General features: G+C 32.8%; 2 protein-coding genes across 3 annotated transcripts in view; both read left to right on the top strand.

Moving 5' to 3' along the window:
* LPCAT (lysophosphatidylcholine acyltransferase) overlaps window positions 1-14,599 on the top strand; it is a 343,026-nt gene extending 328,427 nt beyond the window's left edge. For both annotated transcript variants that reach the window (XM_069831815.1, XM_069831814.1), the window contains exon 11: window positions 1,853-14,599. In XM_069831815.1, coding sequence (XP_069687916.1) covers window positions 1,853-1,992 — 140 coding nt within the window. In that variant the 3' untranslated portion in view covers window positions 1,993-14,599. The remainder of the gene's footprint in view (window positions 1-1,852) is intronic.
* A 4,466-nt stretch (window positions 14,600-19,065) lies between these two features.
* LOC138703704 (kelch-like protein diablo) overlaps window positions 19,066-27,156 on the top strand; it is a 40,807-nt gene continuing 32,716 nt past the window's right edge. Inside the window, exons 1-3 of the mRNA XM_069831811.1 lie at window positions 19,066-19,270; window positions 23,564-23,737; window positions 25,862-25,976. Coding sequence (XP_069687912.1) covers window positions 23,571-23,737; window positions 25,862-25,976 — 282 coding nt within the window. The 5' untranslated portion in view covers window positions 19,066-19,270; window positions 23,564-23,570. The remainder of the gene's footprint in view (window positions 19,271-23,563; window positions 23,738-25,861; window positions 25,977-27,156) is intronic.

Raw genomic sequence — 27,156 nt, 5'->3', positions numbered from 1 at the left:
CGTACACAGCTTCTAGAGATCAGGAGCTTACAGAAATGGTTGCCATGTGCTATGCTCTTATTGCACAGAACAAAATCGATACCTCAGCAACAGCGTGAATAGGACAAAATGACGCCTACTAGTGAGGCACGTGGGAGAACAGTGCATAAAAGTGATAATAATTTTGAATCTAATGTATCTAATTGTAGTGATTCAGATGTTCAGGTTGAAAACATAGAAACTGTTGAAGAGTACATCAACATAATGAAAGTGAGCAGAAAAAATCTAGTACCCTTTCTTGCATGTATGTCAGCTAACTAAATAAAAGATTGGGCCTCAGCACTCAAACCATTGTTTATAAGAGTACCTACTGCGAAAGGGTATAATTTTCAATTCAAAAATAGGCCTATGTGAAACTTCATTATCACAATGGTAATGTATGTGGGTTTCAAACATACACTGCCAACATCCAACCATTCACGTTCATAAATAAAAAGATTAAATTTCTCTCTTACAATTATTTAAAAATAAATAATGTAAAGAAGGCACAAACAAGAGCTGATGTACTCTCTTTAACAAAGTACCTACATATTTGAAACCTGAAAATGTTGGTATGAAGAGTCTTAACTGTGTGCTGCGAGTCAGAAAATTCTGAAAATGAATCTTATTGTAACAATGCATGAGGGAAGTAAAAACGTTAAACTGAATCATAATCATGTTAATTAATTCAAAGAATCATCCAAACCTGTTTTCCAATCACAGTGCATTCATGTTCATCTGATAAATTAGTCAGAACTTGTATTTCAATAATATTTGTGCATTCCATGCAATAACAGCGTATGTTAAGAAAATTTAATTATTTATATCCTTGAAGTCATGCAAGATATTCAAGTACAAACTTTAGAATACCCTATCTGATTGTTAACAAGAATCTGTGTAACATTTAATCCCACACTAATAAAGGGTGCGTCAGAAAGAACGGATGGATTTCAAACTATCGATACGCAATGAGGAGAGAGATATAGTGAGGGGGACCACGACTGTTGGGTCAGCCATAGAATGCAGATTGAGTTGAGAATATGGTGTTGGTCTGGTGTACAACGTGCTTTCATCGTAGAGACATTTTTGAAAAATGAAGAGTCTGTGATCGCCACTCAGGACTCATTTCGACATCGGATGTCACGCTAGGATTCCAACTCGGAATACAATTTTGCGGTGGGTGGCTTCATTTCGTATCACAGGTTCAACATTAAAGAAGAAATCACCTGGACGAAATTCTATTGCACTGAGATTGTCCGAGGCTACGGTAAGATCTCTCGCCCTGCAACTTCTTTCTTTGGGACCATTTGAAGGCGTAAGTTTGTAAACATCGATCACATACACTGGACGAACTGAAGACAGCGATTCGTGAAGAAATCGTGGCAATTGCACCAGCTATGACTGTGAAAGTGATGGCGAACATCAGAAAACGCCTCGATGCCTGTATTGAAAGCCAAGGACATCATATGGATAATGTTGTTTTACATAAATAAACTGCATGTATTGGTGAATATGTTGATAACAATAAATTTTTGATTTGATGAATCTTTACAATTTTCTTGCCATGTGAAATCCATCCGTTCTTTCTGACGCACTCTGTATTTATTGTTCACTTATTAAAATTTAAAACTTTGTTTTTCAGTTTCTCAAAATAACTTAAATCTACTTACGCTGTTATTGTATCTAGGTCCTCAATTTATGAGAGAGATTAATGGTTTTCTCTATTCACTACTCATTTCATTATCATGCTACCAGTATTACTGGTATCGTAACTAATTTTTGAACTCTTAAGTAATATGAATGAGTGAAGTTAATGTTATTGAACTTGTTTCAGACGAATTCAAGCAGTATTTGAGAAAGAAGACAGAATATTCGCATATATTCCGAAGACGAGATGGAGACGAAAAGAAGGCAGCAAATACTCTTCGAATTTGTGATTATAATAATGGGAATTATAAAACGAAAGCTGAGTGAGAACGAACTATGTTTCAATTGAAACTCTCGAAAAAAATGCTTAAAGTGGAGGACAAAGATTGACGGCTTAATATAAAAAGCCGTATTAATTTTTCCACTTCTCGATATTTTTACTATGTGATACTTCAGTATTCAACACCCAGTTCTAAGTGTACATTTAAAGAGAATTTTTAGAGACAAGACATAGTGCTCCTTCTGGCTGTATCGAAAGCAGAAATCCTATGATTTTAGGTCTGACATCTAAGTTTTTATATCACCAATTAAAAGATATCAAAACTTCGGCACATATTTTATAGTTTTAAAATTTCACCATCATTAACTTCAAACTTCGGGATTTTATATATGGTATAGGCCTACACACGAAACACACAGACTGTCCGCATATCACGAAAAGATCCGAGCCAGGAATGTAAGTTTTTCCCCTGCTCTTATAACCTAACCTCAACAAGAAACTGGCCGGCCATTGACTGAGTCTTATTTCTCCCAGCCGGCCAATGACACCACCCCCATCCACCTGCTCCTTCAAGAATGCTGAGTTACTGGCTTTCTCTCTCATCTTACCCCGCAAGGACCATACTCCCCTCGCAGGGATCCCTTTGTGAAATTTGGACAGTATGTGAGTATTTATTTTGGCCTTCATCGAAAATTTCTCTGTTTGTTTACTTAATGTAAGAACAATAATCGATTATTATTACATATCAAATGCTTACCACTTCAGTATTTGATTAACCTAGTATTTTTCATTGAAGTTGTGTCACTTTTTGAGATGGTCATTAATGCACCAGATATACAACATAAATATCATCACTGGCATACATTTACCATTTACTAAACAGAAAGCATGACGTAAATATCAAAGTATTTGTCTTAAGAAAGAATAATACAGGCCATCCCCTCCACTCGCCTTTGTGAAACTAGTACAGTAAAATCCCTCGTATCCGGCACCCAAATAACCGGTAATACCAAAACAACGGCACTTTTGGCTAAGCCAAAAAGAAAAAGGTTAAATCTGTCACGTTGCAACAGTTTGGGCCGCTAGTTTTGCTACATTAGGAAGTTCGCACGAACTTTCATTTTCAGTGAATATTCGAACCTAAAATTAGTGCAGTATTTGTGTTGTGTGATGTGTTTTAATAAGGGAAATCCATACAGCTTTTATGTTCATTTAATTATGTTCAGGCCGTCAGTGTTGCCACATTACGAAGTTCGCACGAACTTTCATTTTCAGTGAATATTCGAACCTGAAATTAGTGTATTATTTGTGTTGTGTGATGTGTTTTAATAAGGGAAATCCATACAGCTTTTATGTTTACTTACCTATGTTCGGACCGTCAGTGTTGCCACATTAGGAAGTTCGCACGAACTTTCATTTACAGTGAATATTCCAACCTAAAATCGAACTTTCATTTTCAGTGAATATTCGAACCTAAAATTAGTGTATTATTTGTGTTGTGTGTGCTGTTTTTTAAGATAATGAAAATCCACAGAGATTTAATATTTATTGTTATGAGTAATTGATATAGAAATAAGCTCTACATGGGTGCAGTTTCAACATTTGGCATCATGAAATACGAACTTTTTTTTTTGTATATACCGGTATTTATTCAATTATCCGGCAAAATCTCGTATCCGGAACTAGCCTGGTCCCTTTGGTGCTGGATAAGAGGGATTCTACTGTACTGACACTATATAGTGAATTTCCTTGAAGTCTAAGTGAAATTAATACTCTCTTTATTTATTTAGAATAAAAGAAGCCTGAAAATAGATTGCTTTGTTCTAAATATATGTGTACAGGTATGGATATTAATATTTCCTCGAAACATGGACTACGTACTGTAATATATTTTCTCGTATCCTCAAAACTTACTATCGTCATTTATGTTCTGCACACTCAGTAGACAGTAGAGAACCAGTGCACTACCCATTATAGTCAAGTATGATACTTTTGGATATATTTGATCTTAAATTAGATACCGGTAACCCTTTTCTAGACAGTTACTACCTACTGTAATAATTCAAAGGGACCAAAATGTGTCTCCCAATATTTTCATTTTCTGACAGAATACCTAAAGCACTGTGTTGTATTTTTTCAGTGTTAAGTGTGTATGGTGTGTGATCAAATAGACAAACAGTAGGGTACAATAGTTCATTGGTTGTGAATGAGCTGCTAAATGAATGTTTTTCAGATATTTATACTGCCTTGCATTGTTTATGTATAATATCCTTTTCCGATTTCTCAAAATTTATACCATAAAATTTATGCCTTTTGCCAGCAATGCTCACATATTTCAGAAATTTGTCTTCTTCATGAAATGTATTATAATCATTGTATCCACTATTCGTTTATATAAAAAAAGATATTCACTAAGTAGGCTACAGTATAAAATATGTCCAGTACAGTCTGTTGTTAAGTAGGAAGAATACTGGTAACGATAATACTATGATTTTAAATGACTGTAATGTAAGTGTACTATGAAAAATTAACTTGAACAACAATGAGCATCAGTATTTCTGATATAATATGATAGAAAAGTGTGGCAACTAGAATACGTTGCATGGATAATTTAAGAGTGTGTCCAATAAAATAAAGACGATATTATTTTTAATTTAATTTATTGCATCCATTTAATCATATACATCATATTGAACACGACAAATTCACAAATATAATATTGCTTGATTGCAAACAGATCATAAGACATTTACTGGTACAGTTTAAGAAGCTTGTACTGGTATATCATATTTCATAAATGAAATATGCTGGTGTGGGCAAAAGTAGGTATATACAGTTTTTAATATTCTTTTTCATGATTTTGTGATAAATCTATATCGGTCTTAATTGTTGTGTTGCTAATTTATTGTTCTGTGTAGCCTATGTCATCAGTTCTTATTCTTAGTAGGCTATTCATCTGTCGAATCCCTTATTCATCTGTCGTAAAAAATCTTGGCTTCTTTTTTGATAATAATCTAAGTTGGAATTTTCAAGTTAAAGAAACGATAAAAAAAAAATCTGTTCCTCCATTCACTGTTTGAGTCGCTTGAGAAACTTCTTGCCCCAGCAACTAAAACTTACCCTAGTACAAACCCTAGTAATGCCGCACTTCGATTATTGTGACGTTTTGTTAAGTGATCTAAGTTCTGAACTGTCAGTCAAGTTACAGCGAGCTCAGAATATGTGCGTCAGATACGTGTGCAACATCCGACGATATGATCACATATCACCGTCCTTCGCAAGTCTTTCGTGGCTCCGACTTAAAGAACGCAGAACTTTACACTCTTTGTCTTTACTCTTTCGAATTCTGCACACCTTAACACCAAATTACCTTTCGTCTCGTTTCTCTTATCTATACTCTAACCACGACGTAAATACCAGATCACTTATCTGTGGCACGCTAAGTATACCTCTTCATAGAACATCTTGTTATTCATAATCTTTTACAGTATCCACCTCGCGTCAATGGAATTCCTTGTCACAAAGTATTAGGGGCTGCAAGACAATAAACACCTTTAAAAACAGCTTAAAAGATAACCTTATTAGCATTTCACTCCAATCATACTGATTTAAACTATCACTGACTACATTGTTACTTCTTTCTTTTAGACATCATCCTGATTGTGCTGTACTTTCAAAATTGTCTCATAATAATCTCTTTCTATTATCTAATATTATTTGAAATATATTAACATTCTACGTATTTTAGCTTAATTCTGCTACACAGTTTATTTCAGTGATTAATTAATAGTTCATAGTATTTTCTTGTTTAATTCGTAAATAACTCTTGTATACATGTAACTCTAATCTAAATCAAATTGTTGAATTCTTTGTAAGTTCATGCATATGTATATACTCTTTTTGCTGGTTGAGTGGAAGAGAAGGCCTTATGGCCTTAACTCTGCCAGCTAAAATAAATCATTATTATTATTATTATATTATTATTCACATTTCTGTTGTAATAATAATAATAATAATAATAATATATTGATAACTGTATAGTGCCGGTACCTACTTTTGAGGAAGGAAACACACAGACATAATTGAACATATTTAAAAGGTACCTACCATATAAGATTTATATCTAATAATAAGAAATGCTAATAAGTTGTTAAGATTAAATTCAATAAATGAGTACCTACTACATTCTTCACATATTTATTAAATTTTCGGAACAACTGGATAATACGCACGGCAGACCAATATCGATAGTCGACTCTACTCGCTGGCCACTAGTCACCGGGCCGTACCGAGCCGTATCAAACAAAATATAATCGAAATTGTGGTAGTCAAATTCGCGACTATATTCTTAAATAATTCACTCCATTAGTCAAGTTCAAGGTTTTATGTAGTACAACGGCGGTTTTTTGAATGCATTAAATGAAAATGAAGATGTAATAAGATAATAAACTAGGTTATCACAAGGAAATTAACAGGAAACAAGATGTGTTTCACGGAATACAATTAAAATGATGGAAAGTACATTTCCGATTTATGTTCGCCAAAGCGTAAAGTACGTAATTATGACGGCGTTGCTGTTTTATTTCTGGCCTATAGAAAAATACCTAGCCTTTTACGAAAAAAAAAATTTAAGGACCATGAAATTATTCACCGCTTTCATTATAGGCCTATTATTTTTTAACAATATTACGAATCAAAAACTGTCATATTATATAATTTTAACTACTACATGGACGAACCAAATCAAGCTAACCTAACCTAACCTAACCAAAGCTAAGCTAACCTAACCAAAACTAATCTAACCTAACCAAAGCTAATTTAACCTAACCTAAGCTAACCTAACCAAAGCTAACCTAACCTAACCTAACCAAAGCTAAGCTAACCTAACCAAAACTAATCTAACCTAACCAAAGCTAATTTAACCTAACCTAAGCTAACCTAACCTAAGCTAAGCTAATCTAAGCTAAGCTAACCTAACATAACATAACATAACCTTCGTAAATGCAAGGCCTGTAACCGGAGCAAGAAGGGATCTCAATCATTTAATCTGCAAGTACACGCAAAAATAAATTCAAGTAAGGATCACGCTCCCACTGCATGAGAGGTCCGCGCATGCGCTACAGCAAAACTGTTTCTGTCCCGAGCCTCTCATCTAAGGCACTCGTCATAATTTACTCGCAATATTTACGCAAATACACATTGTCGCTAACAGTGGTGCTATCTCTCAATAATGTTCAGAACGAAGGAGGTAGACAGAGAGAGAAAAAATTTCTCCCGCCAACTACGCCACACACCAACGTCACGTTCTTATGTTGGTGACATTGTGTATTTACTTAAATTTGGTGCTAAACGTAACGGCACGGTTCAAAGTGACCGTGCTAATTCTCCAGTATATCGAAATTTTCTATATTCCGAATATAGGTTATGTTTAAGTTATGCTTATTTTTTTTTAAAGCTGGGACATGACAGGAGCATTGTGATCGGAAAAACAACTGAATGTCACATAGCGTGGTAGGCCTGTTGCTTTGGTAACAACAGTTGAGTTGCCAAACTTACAGGTCCCACGTGGTGAGTGCTTAATAGCTCTCATGGCGACATTTATTGTGCACACTATGTTAGCATTGGTATGTTTCGTGTTTGATTCTCTGTCGATTTTTGTATTGTTTTCTTACCTTCACGTCAATAGTCAATGAATGTTTTAACGTCAGCCATCTTAACGACAATTGCTAGCTTCCATCAGCTGGCAGTGTGGTAATCCATATTGGCAACATGGCACTGTAGTTCCAAGCTCGGCCGCTTAACTGTCATGTCCCATCTTTCAAAAAAACAAGTATAGGTACCAGTACGTTCGGTATTAACAACATTACAATCTTTTACCACAGTCTAGTATATACAGTCGCGAAGCTCAATACGTAGTAAATATGCAAACATTAGATAGTTGCTCATCACTAGGTTCGGTAATATCGCCTCATTACAGGCAATGCAAAATAGTACCGTCACAGTCTATTGTTTCTAGCACCCTCAAAACTCAAGCTTCGTGACTGTATATGGTAGACTGTGCTTTTACCACAATACCGGTATATATTTTTCTTCTCTGTAATTCTCCTTTCATATCTTTCTACCAAATATAAAATATTATTCTAATTTCATTAGGCACGCAGTAAACATAAATATAATACTTTGGTAGGTAATTAATACAAGCACAGCCCAATAAAGCATACTTCGCAAAGAAATGGTAAATTCTAAAAATGACACGAAAAAACTTAAGATATCTGTACTGATACTGAGAAGCGTAGCTACTAGTAATGGTAAGAAATTTTGAGGCAGCATACCGTTATCTTTGAGGTTAATTAATACTTTGAGTATTACACTATAAACATATTCTGTTATTTTCTTGTAAACAATTTATGTGCGAAAAATGAGCAGACATTCCAGATAATTTCTAGCTAGGAACAAAGAACCCTCGTTTGCAATAAACTAATCTGCCATTATAATTGTAACAACGTCGGTGTTCAGTTATTATTATTATTACCAACAATAGGACAGGCATGTGTAAAGATAATATGCTTGGGTGTTACCCAGTACTGCTCTTTCCTATGTGACGAATTTATTACGAAATGGAGAAAGAGACATAGATGAAAGAAATAATACTACAGCAATAGCAGAAGTGGCTGCATTTCTTTTTAAAATACACCAGTATATGCCTTTCTTGCACTCCTTGAAAAGTACAACAGAAACTTCGTTATTTTAAGAGAGTTGTCGTTATTGTAAGCTATAGATTGTTATTGTAAACTGAAGGTTATTTAATCCTGGTATAGAGTCTACATGTGTCACGTCATACGTTTTTTCATATTTTGTTTTTTTTTATGGGTGTTGTGTACTGAGTTTCAATATATACCTATGTAATATATTCAGAATCACTAAGAAGTAGACCCTGAATTCGGAATAATTTGTTTTATTACACTGTATGTTACTGATGAATATGTGTGAAATAAGTTTTATGTATATTACAAATTTTGCGTTATAGTGAGTGAGTGTAAGCAAAATATTAATGTATTTATGTAAATGATATGACTTATGAAGGAAACTGTAGATCTAATTAATACAGGAATATGAGAACAAAGTGTGGTCAGTTCAAGTAGAAATGGGGATTCAGTAAGCATTAAGTATTTTGAGTGTCTTGGATTCTAATTCACATTTCTAAAAGGGAAAAGAATATATCTATTATTGGAGAAAAATTAGTTCTAGCACCGGGAATCGAACCCAGGACCTCTCAGCTTTGTGTGCTTTCCATCTGACCTATGCCGAGATCTGATTCACGATGCCGGCTGAACTCTCCTGCTTTGTATCGTCAAACTTTGCAATAAACGAAAAGAAACATTTGAAAGTGAGATTGTTACAGATATTATAAATCAATGTAGGCTTTGGAAACGTCCTGTTGTTATTCAATTTTTTATTCTTTAATTATACATGGAGCACGAGAAACCATTCCAAAATTTTTTGCTAGTTTCTGGATATCGATAGGAGTAGATAAATATAATTATGAAAGAAAAACTGAATTCCTCGACTCATTTCTACAAAATTCATACAGAATTTGGCAGCTTTCTTTTTTTTTTTATATGTATGTTACAATCAGTATTATTCTCTGTCTTATAAGTATACAGTAACACCAGTTACATTGCTATAGATTAAAACTGACAAGGAGAAAGAAGCAAAGTATAAAGCAACACTAAAACCAACACGGTGAAAATTTGTTTAGTTATTACTAGACTTCGTTGAATTGCCACACGCAGCATGCAATCAGGTTGCCGATGTACGGTAGTATAGAGGAGGTGAGCGACCGCCCGGTCTTGTAGTATAAGCAGTTCATGTTAAGAGTTGTGACCGGTCCAAATAGATAGAGCAGCTACAGCTAATGTATACCTATGTAAGCACTTGTTTTTGCATTACTGTGGTTGGAATAGTCAAAGCTTAACATTTGTTCAGTGCAGACAAGAATTCAATCAAACATACTACAATGAGAGAGTTGCTGTTCCAAACAATTGCCCCTGGAATACCTTTACCCCCGCAGCCAGTCTTGACCCGTTGGGAAACGTGGTTGGATGCTGTTAATTATTATGCAGAATATTACGGCAAAATAATGGAGGTAATTGATACATTGGATAGCACAGACAGTTCCGCTGTTGCAGCTGTAAAATCATTGCCTTCTGAACAGCTATTGGAAGATATTCTGTTCATTGATTCTAATTTTAAAATCGTTCCAAAAGCATCATCCTATTAGAATCGTCTAAACTACAACTCTCAGAAGCCCTTAATATAGTGTATAAAATATCACAAACTGTTATCCAAAATAACAATTCACTAATTTCAGAAAAAGTGAAATGTAAATTGAGAAACATTATTGCTAAAAATTCTGCCTATTCACAACTTCGTATTATAAATGACGTACTATCAGGTCACGACAAGACGTCTGAAGTTGGTGTACTAAAAAGTAGTGACTTTCCGTTCTTCAAATATGCACCTATTACATCGTGTGATGTTGAACGTACGTTTTCCCAATATAAAAACTGAGTGATCATCAGAGGAGGTTCACTTTGCAGTCGCTCAAAATGTACGTAACTCTTCACTGCACATATTCAAGGATGATGTGAGTATATTACATTAAATTTTAAGAGTTAATATATCTCACTACAAAATAATTGTGTATTTACATGTTTAGACATTTCCTACTTCAATGATCATTCATTGTATTTCTTGAATGCAGGATACAGGTTTTATTGTAACCGCAGTATACTGCTCAGTGTTTACATCAGAGGCATACTCCATCCGTTGCATGTCTCCTTCTCATACAGTCTATACCGCGTGTGTAGTAAACCTTACGATTCTCGTGGTAATTCCACAAAGTCTAGTTATTACTAAACAACTGAATGAATTTGAGAAGATTTGCTAATATTGAAGCCTCATATTTATCGGGGACTTACAGTATTAATTGTTTTACTGTACAGGAAAAAAGAACATAACAGAAGACTGAAAGGAAACTGCTACTATGTAAGTTGGAGTAAACTTACTGCTTATAACTGTTCATCTTGTGTAATTTCTATAAAATCGTTGTAATATACTTGGTTTAAATTACTGGAAAATCACTTTTATTCTATAGTAGCTGCACTGCTTATATTGATGTATGTTAAGTTCTGAAAGTTGACTGAAAAACTTTAGATTTGTAAAAATTCAGTAGACAAAAAAATGCACGATGAGATCTGTATTAGTAATGATATTTTCTAAATTCCTTTGTGAAGTTTGAGGCATGAGGTCTGTCATTTTATGTTGGAAGATTCAACGTAGAATGAACTGTTGTATTAAACTCTGTTGACCCATTATTAATTGTACATACCATACCGTTTACGAATTATAAAAACAGCCAAAGACAAGACTTTGTTCACAAATCACAATGAATATTAACGTCTTATTGAAATAGTATAATTAGATTGAACGAGATGTAATAGAAAAATAACATGTCGGAAGTGAGCAACCTAAAAATAAAATGTATGAAGTTGTGATTGGAAATGAGTAAAACATATTCTATCCATCATCATCATTATCGTCATTCTTCAAGTACTATCTAGCCTTTTTTTTATAATTTTCCTTGTTGACTGCATTGAAACAATGGAATTATTCTGAAACTGTGGAATGAAACCTTATGTAAAGTTATTATTTCCGTTAATCGTGAATTAAAAGAAAATAAAATACAATACTTCAGGTCATAAGGAATTTCCTGCAAGCAAAACAGATGTGTTACCGTTATTCCAAATTTTCCAGGCTAGTTTTGATGTACGAGACAAACATTAGCGAATTTAGTGGAATGTGACTGAAACTTCAGATTTTTATGATATTGAGACGAAATATATATATATATATATATATATATATATATATATATATATATATCATAAAGAGTAGAATAAAGTGTACATTTCATAAATATAAGATATATGAATAAATGCTGTTGATAAACATTATAATTCAAAAAGAATTTTCCACACTTCTATAATATATAATTATATTTAGTGCCTTCATTTCAAAGATTGAGTGTTATCTTCCGTCAGATATATTTCGATCTGATTTTCTACATTTCTGCTAAAACAGGCAGGTCATTATTTCAAAGAACCGAGACTTTTCTATCTTGTAATGTAAAACGTATTATGTAAATAAGAGCATATGGAACAATGTGTAAAATGTTTCTCTTATGTGTAAAAATACTAGGATTAAGTTTAAAAGATAAGAAGTATGTAACTTATCATGAGTCTTGTGTTGGATTGACATTCTAGAAAAAGATATAGCACCCTATTACAGTTGTCAGGCGTAAATATATGTGTCTTAACAAGTTGCTATTAAAAATATAATGGACCAAATTAGTCAGGTGTTATCTGTAATACATTTACAAAACATCCCAAAATGTTAGATATTGTTGTTTTTTATATCATGGAACACATTCAAACTTTAATATTAAACTTTCGAAATACAAAACCAGTTTATTAACATTATTGTAAATGTACACTGTAAAGCTAACGAATTAGGATATTAGTGATGTATTATAATATTACCACTTTATAATAAAAGCAACAAAAAAATCACCATTTGGTCCCTTTCTGTAAATATTATGTTCCATATTTTGTATATAAGCACAAACTACGAATATAAAAAATGTAATACCAGTATTGAAACATATACAATACCCATTATTTCTTTCCATTCTGAAAAAAAAAAATAGAGTCATATTCACAGAAGTGTAATTAAAAAATATAAATGTGGTTTAAATGTACATTACTGCACTACATATTATTCAAAATATTGTGTCAGAATGTGAAGGCATGGTTTTCAGTATAAGTGAGTCGAATCGTAATTTTTTCGAATCGAAATCCTAAAAGGTTCTTGAATTCTCGACTCTCTCGAATCCTTCATCTGAGAATAATAATAGGAGAAAATTATAAAAAAAACTTCTACTTAGGATTAAAAGTTTTTAATTGAAGCAAAATTTTAAATCTGTGTTTAATAAAAAACAAATTGAAGAATATAGTTTGCAGAAAATATAGGCCTATCTACAGATGGCACACTGAAAACAGTGTGGAATTCAGAGCCACCAAAAGATGATGATAATTGGTGATCTAGGCAAACCTATCACCGAAATTGCAACAATCTCCTCTCTTTCTTCCTTTATTTATTTATTATTATTATTTTATTTCGGATGAACACTTATATTTGACGTCAATTGAGTTCGCATTAATTTTTCCAAAGTTTTAACAATTTTTTGGTTAGGATTCGGATGACGAAAAAGCGCGAAGTTTTGACTCTTTAATCTTTTTTAAGGTTTACAGAACTCGTGAATTCGAATGAACCCTCCCTAGTTCTCAAGAATATGTTACAAAATTATTTTATTCTGAACTTCGTTGTGTTATTGTTTTTCTTATTTCATTAACAAGAAAAACATTTCAATATAAAGAAAGAATAAACAATTTACTTATGTTACCAGTAGTTAACGAGAAAACACTTTCAGTTATAATTTACCGTACATTTTTGAGCCCTTTATTCCTATAGTACAATGTACCAGTACTGATTTTATTAGAATGACTATAAATGAAATGCTGTAATGCGGATATCTTAAAGACTTGAGACAGTGAATTAAAACCCTGAATTTGACACATATCTTACAAGTGTAATGTGAATGTATGTTTTTTTAACATCAGAAATTATTATGCAAAAATCATTTCATTATAAAGACTCTAAAGAAATATGAAATGATTTTAAACATAGAAACTATTCAATGTGAGTCACTTTTAACAAATCACAATTGAAATACACACAAATTCCACAATTTGGGACATCTAGACGAAATCTACGGCTGACCACTAGGATCCAGAATACAAAGCAGAGATTAAATTAAAAATACAACATGATTGCAGAGAGAATACGGAACAATGATAAATTTAAAAATAAAGCACAATTTGATTTCTGAGAAACATGAGATGAAAATACATTGAAGAGTAATGAAATGAAGTAAAAAAAAAATTTACATAGTATTACACAAGTGATTGTGTAAAATGGATAATGAATCTCTGAATACCATTAGACAAATTTTGTTAATGTCCTCATTAGAAATTTAAGAGAAAGGAGAATGGTTTTGGTTAACTTAAATGAAAAAGAAGTCCTTTCACTTCCCATGTATTAATATTCATTTTGTATCTCTCACTAAAGTGAGGAATACATGGGTTGTAAATAGACTTCTTTTCATCGTTAACGTTATTGACTTGTTGATCATCGTTCTCAAAACGGACAGTGGGGTCAAGAATGAGGCTTCTTTGATCGATGGCTATAATGTCTGCTCTTCTCGTTGACCCATTCTCAGCCAAGCAGTGCACTTCTTCGTAAACCTCCCACTTTGCCTTCCGAAGAGTGGTTGCGATGGAGCTTCTCACTTTATGATGGCGATTGTTCCCCAGTAGTTCTCCTTTAGGGAAATTACCCAAAACATGCCCAAGGGTTTCTACTTCGCTGCATCCTGGATGACGACAATTTTGATCTTGAAATTTAATAAATTTATTCAAAGTCTGTTAAAAATCGCTTATGTACTGTCACTCTGATCTTCTCTTCTTGTCGTCAGCAAGAATTTGTAACTAACCAAATGTATTGTGATTCACACACACTATTGGCTGATTGACTGTATACAAAACTTCTAAGATTTAATGCTAAAATAGATCTCTTACAACATTACTAAGAAGGTTGGATCTTTTAATAAACACTTGTTCATGTTACGGTACATTTTCAACTAATCACAATCGTCTGAATTAATAGAGAAATAAATTTGTTTATTTAAAATGATAGATACATAGGCCTACTAATGAAGTAATGGCACTATCTAAGTAGAGTAATGTATTCGTACCATGATATTAGATTGGAACCATGCCTTCATATTCTTTATAACAGCGTTTTGGTTCTTTATATCCTTTTAGATGGAGGACTACTTTAAATCCAATTACCATGTCTGATGACATGATACTGTCCATACATATTTGTAAGTAGATGCATAATAAAGTGGTGAAAATATTGTACAGAATATCTTTAATACATTATAATCTTATTGATCTATTTACAATAGGTATGTATATATTTAAATTATGTCACTTGTAATGTGTTTATTATTTCTGCAACAAAGCTTTTGTCTTGTTCCATGTGGGGAGATAATTAATGTACCATGAGTCATGTCCAGTTTGTTTGTATAAATGTAATGTTTAATTGATATTAAAAATCCAACGCAGTATAAGCTATTTATGTTTGGAATTATGTATGTAAAATTAAATAGTATAAGAAAGAAACTTATGACATATTTTTTAATCTGTTACGACAAAAAATATCCTTTTGGTCATGAATACACACTTTTCTATATTATTTTCCATTTTTGTTGTACCTGGGGACACACAATTTATTTTTGGTCAGGTCAGAGGAAAGTTTGTCGTCCTAACACTGCTTAATTATTAGTTGTCTATGATAGGGTTGCCAGATTTAGCTGAAGACAAGCCTGGAGATCAATGATCAGCGTTTTATTATTATTATTATTATTATTATTATTATTATTATTATTATTATTAGTAGTAGTAGTAGTAGTAGTAGTAGTAGTAGTAGTAGTATCATCATCATCATCATCAACTGTTAATTTAGATACAGTACTTCCCAAAGCAAATACCTTATTACTTTGAGTAATGTTACCATAATTTGAGTACCTAGCTAAAATACGGACACTTTAGTAACTTATGTAATAATCGTGTGTAGCGTGTGGATTATTATTATTATTATTATTATTATTATTATTATTATTATTATTATTATTCGTAGTAGTAGCAGTAGTAGTAGTATCATCATCATCATCGTCGTTGTCGTCATCACCATCTATTAATTTAGCTACTTCGCAAAGCAAATACCTTACTACCATGCTTTGAGTAATGTTACCGGAATTTGGGTACCTGGCTAAAATACGGACACATTAGTAACTTATGTAATAATCGTGTGTAGCATGTGGATTATTATTATTATTGTCATTATTATTATTATTATTATTATTATTATTATTATTATTATTATTATTATTATTATGTAATGGCTATTATTATTATTATTATTATTATTATTATTATTATTATTATTATTACTACTATTATTACTACAGTACAGACCACCAAAATACGTACGTTTGGTAACCCTGACTGTGAGAAAGGAAAAATGTCAACAGTGGTTAACTTACTGGAAAATGAAATCGTAAACTCTTGCCTTAAAACTTGTATTTTTGGGAACTCCGTGCAGATTCCAACAGTCGTTTGTTCTCAAAACTGCATTATATAATTCCTGGCAGGTCATTTATTTATTTTTTTTACATTCATATGGATACAGATTTTTTTGCATTTACAAGTTCTGTCGTCATTCTGTTTCTCTCGTTTTGTCCACAGTATTTTTAAATCCAATTAAGTGAACTTTATTGTACAGAAATAAGTACATCATAGTTGTTGTAGCTGGTGGCTGTTTGTTCACACTAACACCCTTTCTACATGGGCTTTGTTGACGGAACTAATAGCTATAAGCCAGTTCATTGGATCAGCTCTGATATATCCTTTTCAAACAGTTCACGTTAATAAAATTCCGAAACAGTTCCTCATTAAAGTGGATAACATGATTAGGAGATCAGTTAAACAAATTCTCTAATTACCTACTGGCATACCTAATGGTATGTTTTATGCAGGTCATAAGTATAAAGGACTACCAATATTTCGAACCTCTTAGGAAGCATTCTTACAACAGCTCAATATAAATAAACTTAAAAATCTTGACCAGCCCCATGTTAACACTGTGAGGAACTGTCAGTACATTCGAAGTCGCTGTCTCGTTGAACTGAAAATAAATTCATCTGAAGGAGGCAAAATGATTGTACAATTAAGAAAACATCATGGAGAACGAGAATATGGTACTTCACATGGTGTGGTTACCTTCACAAAGACAGAGGAGTAGAACTATTCCGTGAAGTAACAACAGTTAACTTGGATGGTGGCAAAGGAAGGCCTCTTAAGTTTTGAATGGAGGGATATGTTGGAGATGACTGCTATGTTTGCACCAATACATTCTCTTCCAGGGCATTCCTCTGGCACAAACCACTGCAGACACTGCTGTAGTGAGTATGAAACTCTTCTGTATGTGCTGGGAAGTTTCACTAGGGGAGAACTGCTGAGAATCAAGATACTTAACATCATACATTTGATGTTGACCAATGCTCTTTGAGCTAAAGGACTAGAGGTTCACGAAGAGATCCACTGCCTGCTGATAATGGTAGCAGTTGTTGAATTGACATTATTGCAATTAATCGACCAAGAGCTGAAGATGAAATTATTGATCCTACAATTCCATTCGAAATATCAAGTGGACAACCAGCTAAAGTCGACAAGGAGAAAAAGGACATATACCGATACGAACCTAAAATGTCACAAACACCCACAATCAGTTGCTCTGAAAGAAAACAGTAGTTCTTTCTGTTTTCTTGAGAAGCTTATTCTGACATCAGGTGATACAGCTAGCTAGACTACTGCTATGACGTCAGTTACATCCAAGTTAAAAGCTTGGATTTCAATTTGGCAGTGTCTTACTACTGACGGCAAAATCGTGCTGTACAAAGTGTGTGACAAAGACACACAAGTGGTGCTGGAACCTTCTTCGTCTTCTACCAGTGAATTGTATTGTATTGTATTTATTCATTCCCTGTACAATCTATTACAGATTATAGGTTCGTCATTAGTTGCAAACACAAAATACACACACACAAAATAAGATTTCTAGTATGAATTTAGTTGATTTCTAGTATGAATTTAATTTTAACACTCTTAAGTTTTCCAAAGAATAGTAAAACTGCCTAAAGACACAATAAATAACAAGATATATAATACATTTTCCGTCTGCAAGACATTAAATAAATAAATTAACATAGATTAGGTAAGAACAAGATAGTCCTACATTATTATCAATATTGTTTGGAGAAAAAAATTATGCGTAACAGTAATGAAGATTAATAAAGATTTGTGCATCGCAGTGGTTGCTGCAAACATACTGTGATATAAACTTGGAGTGCCAAAGTTTCAAGCATTCTTACGCAAATACTGCAACTTCAATATTCTGGATGAATCAACACTCCGGAAAAATTATTTGAACTCCTGCTACACTGACACAAAGGAATCAATTAGAGCGCTTAACTTGGCGATTCCTATGTAGGCCTATGGGTTGCCATTGACGAGACAGTCAATGACCGCAGAAAATATGGAAAAATATTTAATTATTAATTGTGTCTCCAAACAATAATTAAATGAGGTTGAATCACATGGGCATCTGTAATTTTTTATCAGTGTGCAAAAATACATCTAATAAAGCTTAGATTTTAAGTCATGTAGGCCTACATATTTTTTATTTATTGCATATTTATCTACATATTTTGCCACTTTTAGATAGCCTACATATTTATCATATTCATATTACATAAAATTTGGGCTCTGATTATATAACATTAGAATAACCCTCTTTTTCTGAATGGCATAAAATGCATCTTATGACATAAGTAGAATTGGAAAACTATAATGTTTATTCAGATAGCAGCAAAAGACTAAACTTAAGTGTGTTTCATTAATGTGTTATTTTCTTCATGTGGAAAGCAAAGTGAAATAAATGGAAAGGAATAATATGGTTAAAAAAAATTATCGCATTATTCTGCATGTTATTGCATATCGCAAGGTAAGAAAACGTATAACGCGATAATTTATAGCAAGAGGTTGGCAACGCTGGTACAGGTTCAGCATCACCAATTCAGTGGTTTATCCGCTAGTTCTCGCGTTTTTCCAGTGTTTGTTTAGTACGTAAAAATTAATTAAATTTGTACTGCCCCTGAGTGGTTATATTGTGATCAGGGGTTCTGCTGATGCAGGGATTTAGCGAATTTATTAACACACAGCAGCGAAATAATATCATTTTACACTAAGAATTTAGGGACTTCTACACTATTTCATAGCGGTTTGTAATGTTCAATTTGGTAGACTGTATTGGGATTGTGATTCGTCTGCGTCTGTTGTCTGTATCCTACAATGAATTAAATAACCTTAAAATATGTTTGTATTCTGCCGAGAGCTATTTTGTTTATACAATCATAGTTCAGGAATAAAATACTGTAACGTCTGTAATACAGATGAAAGCTTACAGTGTAATTGACGGAAGTGGTTTTATGTCAGTACTATCGAGAACATTAAATTAACGGTAATGTGTGATTATTATAGACCTAACCTCAAAGTTTTGTTGTCCATTTACAATTACTGGACTACCACAGCATATTCTCTATACCCAAAAGTTATTTAAGTTCCCTTGATTTACGTAGGTACTCCATAGGATTTTGATAACCTTATAAATTCTGTAGTATTAATGTCTAAATATTACACCTAAGTTGATACATTTATGGCACAGGGACTCACAGATCTCACCGTAAATATTATATTCATCATAAAAATCCTGTACAGGATATTGGTTCCGTCATTGTAATACAGAAAAGACAATATTACACAATTCACATAAAGTAGGGCTGATGCCACAGATCACATGTAGGCCTATATGTGGTCAGGGTAGACACGTACCTGAACCTAATTACGCATACCTATATATGGTAGTCCCTAAAATAATTCTTCAGAAAAACTACAACAAAGTAGGCACAATTTTCTTTTGTTTCATTGGCTTCTGTGAAATGTATACATTAGTAGTGATAAAGACGTGGTTCTACTGGATAATGTGCAGCCATAAATACTTTGAAAATAAAAAAATATCGTTTGATACTCATGGTCCTTCATGGGCTGTTGTGCTGCGTATTATTATTATTATTATTATTATTATTATTAATATTACTTACCTGTATATTCTAATGCACTGTTCTAGCTACCTCTCATTGCTTGTTACAAATATAACACTCGAGATGTGTTCAACGCAATACTAGGGAAACTGGCCATTTCTCTAGTAATTCATCCTGGACCTCTCGCATATTATGTTTGCAATTAAGAACAAGTGGGGGAGCTGCAGAAGTGCATTAAAATATACAGGTATCAAAAGATTTTTAGGCCTATATTGACTATATTTCAAAGCGCATTGCTACAGAGTCGTTCTGAGGAATCGGTCTGCCAATGATAAACTAGTAGCAACATGTGCATATGTTTACATCATGATCAACGCAAGGCGAAACCCAAGTACCAGTATGTTATTAGTCAGTGATGTATGCAATGGTGGGGAAAAGGAACTAGTCACTCTAACCCATTATCTCCTGGCTTAATTTCCACATGAATGATGCCTTATTGGTCTCATTCATGAGGTTTAAACGTGTCTTCTGACAGTTGACTAAACAACAAGAACAGTAATCATCGAGAATACCTCGCCTCACTCAGAATTAGGAGAAATTCTCAGGGATCAATTTTAGGGTCATTACTGTTTCTAGTTTGTCTAAATGATTTTGCCTCAACTATAAATAATTTATCCGGTAATTCATTAGAGAATGTTAATCATATGACGGACTTCAAATGCATCATTGAGGATCAGTGATAGGTTTGGTTTGTTGAGGTTTTTGGTTTGCCTTGCATGTACAATTTTTGGTAGACGTAACAAAAGCCTGAACAAACCAAACCTAACCTATTATTTAGATCAAAATCCCGTTTCTCTTAATCTACGAACAAATTATTTAAGGACTGGAATGCTTGGGATAACATTATTGCGTTTTTCTTTATTTTTGTTGAATTGATTAGGTACCGTAAACTGGGGTAAAGAGGATCACATGTGGTAAAGTGGATCATATGTGTATTGTTAGATAAGTCAGCGCCACATGGTTCACACATGCAAAGAAAACTATTTTTAGTGGCACTTATAGAAGAAAGGTTTTCTTTTCATGTGTGATCCATGTGGCGCTGCCTTATCTAGGCAATACACATATGATCCACTTTACCACATGTGATCCTCTTTACCCCAGTTTACGGTATTTCATTTTGATTTAGTGTGGTATAAAATTATGAAACTTGCTATAATAGCCATAAATAATAAACCTAATATGCCTTTAATTATATTAATTCTACCTATTTCTCTTTAAATTGCCTACACACATCAAGACATGAGTTGGTTTTCCCATATGTGTATAACAGTTCTTTTTTCAGTGGTCTTAACTGTCTAATTCAATGCACACACCGAAATTAGGTCTACATTGGAAAGAACTAACACTTAAAAGTAATGCATGACACATCTTGATGAAGGTAAATGGGGAACTAAACTGCGAGATATACACACGCATTAAGTTGCATGGTCTTGAGGTGGCATGACATCTACCAACTGTAATTAGGCCTCTCTCTGGGCCCAGACCCTAAGTGAACACACTGTATTTAGAGTTCACAATGTGAACTGCTACACAAAGTTAGCAATAAAGTCTAAAAAGATATTAAACTATTCAGTTCTTGCATTATGATTAGGGTGACCAGATTCATATCGATAAAAAAGAGGACACAAAGCTTCAGAAAGGAGGACATTGTTCGAAAAAAGAGAACAGAAATATTATGTACTTATATTTATTAATTTTTTTTACTTGGTTATTTAATAATGCTCTATCAACTACAAGGTTATTTAGCATTGATGGGATTGGTGAAGCGAGATGATATTTGGCGAGATGAGGCCGAGGATTCGCCATAGATTACCTGACATTTTCCTTACGGTTGAGAAAACCTCGGAAAAAACCCAAACAGGTAATCAATCCAAGTGGGGATCGAGCCGTGCCTGAACACAGCTCCAAATCGGCAGGCAAGACCCTTAGCTGACTGAGCTACATGGGTGGCTTAAGCCTATATTAAATTTAAATTACGCCAATACCTATTTTGTTACAAAATATTTATAGTACAGATTTAGGCTTATATCATACTTAAAAGTATGTTAATATCTATTTTGTTACAAAATATTTATAGTACAGATTTAGGCTTATATCATACTTAAAAGTATGTTAATATCTATTTTATTACAAAATATTTATAGTACAGATTTAGGCTTATATCATACTTAAAAGTATGTTAATATCTATTTTGTTACAAAATATTTATAGTACAGATTTAGGCTTATATCATACTTAAAAGTATGTTAATATCTATTTTGTTACAAAATATTTATAGTACAGATTTAGGCTTATATCATACTTAAAAGTATGTTAATATCTATTTTGTTACAAAATATTTATAGTACAGATTTAGGCTTATATCATACTTAAAAGTATGTTAATATCTATTTTGTTACAAAATATTTATAGTACAGATTTAGGCTTATATCATACTTAAAACTATGTTAATATCTATTTTATTACAAAATATTTATAGTACAGATTTAGGCTTATATCATACTTAAAAGTATGTTAATATCTATTTTGTTACAAAATATTTATAGTACAGATTTAGGCTTATATCATACTTAAAAGTATGTTAATATCTATTTTGTTACAAAATATTTATAGTACAGATTTAGGCTTATATCATACTTAAAATATGTTAATATCTATTTTATTACAAAATATTTATAGTATAGATTTAGGCTTATATCATACTTAAAAGTATGTTAATATCTATTTTATTACAAAATATTTATAGTACAGATTTAGGCTTATATCATACTTAAAAGTATGTTAATATCTATTTTGTTACAAAATATTTATAGTACAGATTTAGGCTTATATCATACTTAAAAGTATGTTAATATCTATTTTATTACAAAATATTTATAGTACAGATTTAGGCTTATATCATACTTAAAAGTATGTTAATATCTATTTTATTACAAAATATTTATAGTACAGATTTAGGCTTATATCATACTTAAAAATATGTTAATATCTATTTTATTGCAAAATAATTATGAGAAAACTTAATAATAATGATTTTACAGTTAGCTTCATATGAAAGTCAAGGGAACTATAATTATATTAAAGAGGACAGAAAGAGTACCGGTATATTCCATTGATGCTGCTGCCATCTACAGGCAAATTCTTGAAAAAGATAACTTCAAAATATCAGGCATACAAGTTACGAAAAGGAGGATATTTCTTGATTTTTTTAAAAATCCACCCGGAAAAAGGTCTAAAAAGGAGGACATGTCCAGACAAAAGAGGACGTCTGGTCACCCTAATTATGGTACATTATGTAACTTAAGTATGAATATAATTGCTGATAATTATTATTATTTTTTTAGAAAATACAAAGTCATCATTACATCACTTGTTAAGTTTAGTGCAACATTTCTTAGTAATTACTTCATAACTTCTCTTATCTCTGTGCAAGAAATGATGAAGCACATGTTATAAATAGCTTTAACCAGAAGAATCTGCTCTCTAACAATTTCAGTGGTGTGGGGCATTAAGGAAAGAGTGTTTTGTACCTTGAATAAGTTCTGAAATTCAATTGTCTTTCTCCCCTCTAAATTAAAAATTATATGTTAGCACCATAAATGCTTAATTTCATTACATTTTCCAGTATATATTGAAAATTTGTTTTATTGTAGTTGTAATATGGCTCCAGACTACAAATTCCATGACGGTATATATCCAACGTGCTTATTGCAGAATCTTTTCGAGTTGCAAGACTCAGGATCTCTTTGTGACGTGACCCTCTGTGTTAATGGAGATGAAATCAAGGCTCATAAGGTCATATTGTCATCTGCATCACCATACTTCAGGTATTTCAAAGCATTAACATGTATAAAATTTACTTTATTAATAATTTTCAGTTCGAGACAGTAATGTGAAAAATTACTTCTGGAGGCACTAAAAGCTAATATTGTTATTTGTTATACTTACTTACTTACTTACTGGCTTTTAAGGAACCTGGAGGTTCATTGCTGCCCTCACATAAGCTCGCCATTGGTCCCTATCCTGAGCAAGATTAATCCATTCTCTATCAACATATCCCACCTCCCTCAAATCCATTTTAATATTATCTTCTCATCTATGTCTCGGCCTTCCTAAAGGTATTTTTCCCTCCAGCCTCCCAACTAACACTCTATATGCATTTCTGGATTCACCCATATGTGCTACATGCCCTGCCCATCTTAAACGTCTGGATTTAATGTTCCTAATTATGTCAGGTGAAGAATACAATGCGTGCAGTTCTGTGTTGTGTAACTTTCTCCATTCTCCTGTAACTTCATCCCTCTTAGCCCCAAATATTTTCCTAAGCACCTTATTCTCAAACACCCTTAACCTATGTTCCTCTCTCAAAGTGAGAGTCCAAGTTTCACAACCATAAAGAACAACCGGTAATATAACTGTTTTATAAATTCTAACTTTCAGATTTTTTGTTATTTGCTATAGTTTATAAATATACAAGTAATGCTTTACTTGTTTTAGATGTCAGTGTTGTCATTCATTATTTACCTTTGGCACTTAATGGCCTTTAATCCTCCTAACCATCACTTACAAATTAGCGTGCGATATACATCATCATTGTCTGGTCCTTATAACTCAGTTCTCTATTATTACATATCAGACTAGATTTAAAAACCCCCCCTAAGAAATATCACATTCATTCAACTATACTCAATGTCATTCTTAACTTTTAGTGCCTAAAGTTCGAGGCTCTAGTAATTTAATGAAGAAGAAAAATAAAAGAAATCAAATAGGGTAAGATGTTCTAAAAATAAGACAGCCAAAACTTTCCAAAATATAACACAGCCTGTTTTTTCATAAGAAAATCAGGTTTATCCAAGATATTCTTTGTTTTATTAATGCTAGCATGGTTTAGGATCACTTAACCATAATTTATGGTTTTAAGTAAAACTGCGCTTTAGAGATATAAAATAGTACATTATGCAACAAGCCTATAATGGTAGTAATTAAGACGCAAGTATGTTTGTTTATGAAACGAGCGCAAGCGAGTTTCATAATTTTTATGCGAGCATCTTAATTACCGTTATAGGCAAGTTTCATACGACTTTTTATGCTCGACCATATTTCTAACTTGAAATTATTTAAAATTAGGTCTTCTTATGGTTATGTGCGAACTGACCTGAATTGTGAGATGTGCGCAGACGCGAAAGTATTGATTTTTTCCGAGGCCGAATGTCATTGTCCTTGGCAGAGAATAAGATGAAGATTACTCGGATATAACCTGGAAATTGATTTAGAATTGAAAAACGATATGAAAAATTGAATTTATTTGAATACTATTTACAATTAACGCTAATTATTATAGTAACAGAACATAACCTTCTGCGACAGTATTGGATTTCCAGCCTCCGTTACTTTTCGCTAATTGTCTTTCGATTGCATATCCGAGAATAATCGATATAACGGTACAAAGCTGACTTGTGATTGGCTGAACACCTGAACTTTAATGAGTAGGTGTACTTTAATGACATGCATTAAAAGACTTCTACCAGGTGTATAATTATTACATTTCGGCATGGTCGAGCATAAAAATAATTATGATACTCTTATTTTCTCGTACAAAAAATTTGCAAATTTATTATATAATTTGGCAGAATTATGAAAATTGACAATTTATATAAACCAAATTAATGTTATATACACAGAAAACAACGCTCTATTTAGTGAAATATTCATAATTATCACAATTATAACTTACTTATGGCTTTTAAGGAACCCGAAGGTTCATTGCCGTTAGTGAGAACATCATCTTGCCTAATTAAAACTATTTTTTTTTTTTTTTGCACAAAATATTACATTTTGCATCAAAATAACTTCAAATTTTGTGATTTTGTATCATATTTAGGACACTTTACCCTATGAAGATTACAGAAATATGTAATAAACCATAACCATAAGCATTATACTGATTTCAGAGCTATGTTTACTTCCGGCTTAAAGGAAACTAAGCAAGATTGCATTGAAATGCATGAAGTGGAATTTTCTGCTCTTAAAGATATAATTCGCTTCTTCTACACAACAGAAATTGAAGTAAGTATTAGTATTTTATAACTCTTCAGTTACTACTCGTAAGTTCTTGCGTTTCTTTCGTTTTTTACCCTTTGATAAATTCCCCTTAATGTCAGAAAGCTTGTAACTACAGTTTCACCGGGAAACATCAATAGAAAAGTGACACTGTCCCAAGTTTCTTTAATCTTTAGGATTCAGACTTGTACAAATGGGTTTGGATTAATTGCTATGGTATACTACCAAGAAGATAATCATGTGTAGAGCTAAGAATTGTATGCCGTTACATTGCGCTTATTGCACCTCTGACTTTAGGTACCAGTACGTAATTGCGTTGGGGTGGGGGATTTCAGTGTGTTTCGTTGAGCAGTGAACTTCAGTTGATCGGCTACATTGCAAAAGAGTATCTGTCAGATACAGGGGGGAGAGCCATTAATCCTTCCCATTGAAGGCTTTAAGAAACCAACCTGGACAAATACCCAATGTCCCATCCCTTTTCATTCATTCATTCATTCATTTATTTTATTCCATAGATCTTACATGAGCAATGAAGCTTTAAGATGTGGAACATGTCAACATTTTACAATATTACAATTACAATTTTTACAAAGTTTTATAGTTTTACAATTTAGTAATTTTCTAAAATTTTTACAATGTTGTACAATTTTTTTTTTTTTTTTTTTTTTTACATTTTGGCGAGATGTAGTGAGATGAGATGAGGTCCGAGGATTCGCCAAAATATTACCCGGCATTTGCCTTTTCGGTGGGGGAAACCTCGGAAAAACCCAACCAGGTAATCAAATCAAAGGGGGTAATCAATCAAAGGTGTTGATGCCAAGGACTCGCCATAGACCATCCGGCTTCAGTCCCACGGCTGTGGAAAACCTCGGAAGAAACCAAAGTCCAAAGGGGGATCCAACCCAAGCCCGAACGCAGCTCCGGAACAGCAGCCCAGCGAGTCTGCCGACTGAGCTACATCGATGGCTCTACTAAAAGTATACAATACATAGCCAATCAGATTATTAAATTTACAAACGCAAACGATCATTCATAAGTTGAGCTATATTATAATACAAAACAATTTAATTAAATTTAAGGTATAAACAATTCAACCAGTTGTGATATACAGAAATTGATAATACATATCATGCAAACTACTTCAAATTACAAACACAAACAATTTATCAGTAGAGCTATATAGATT

Source organism: Periplaneta americana, chromosome 7, assembly GCF_040183065.1.
Source record: "Periplaneta americana isolate PAMFEO1 chromosome 7, P.americana_PAMFEO1_priV1, whole genome shotgun sequence".
In the NCBI taxonomy this organism is placed as follows: domain Eukaryota; kingdom Metazoa; phylum Arthropoda; class Insecta; order Blattodea; family Blattidae; genus Periplaneta; species Periplaneta americana.
The sequence above is the reverse complement of the archived record's forward strand: the minus strand, read 5'-3'. Positions and strand labels throughout refer to the sequence as shown.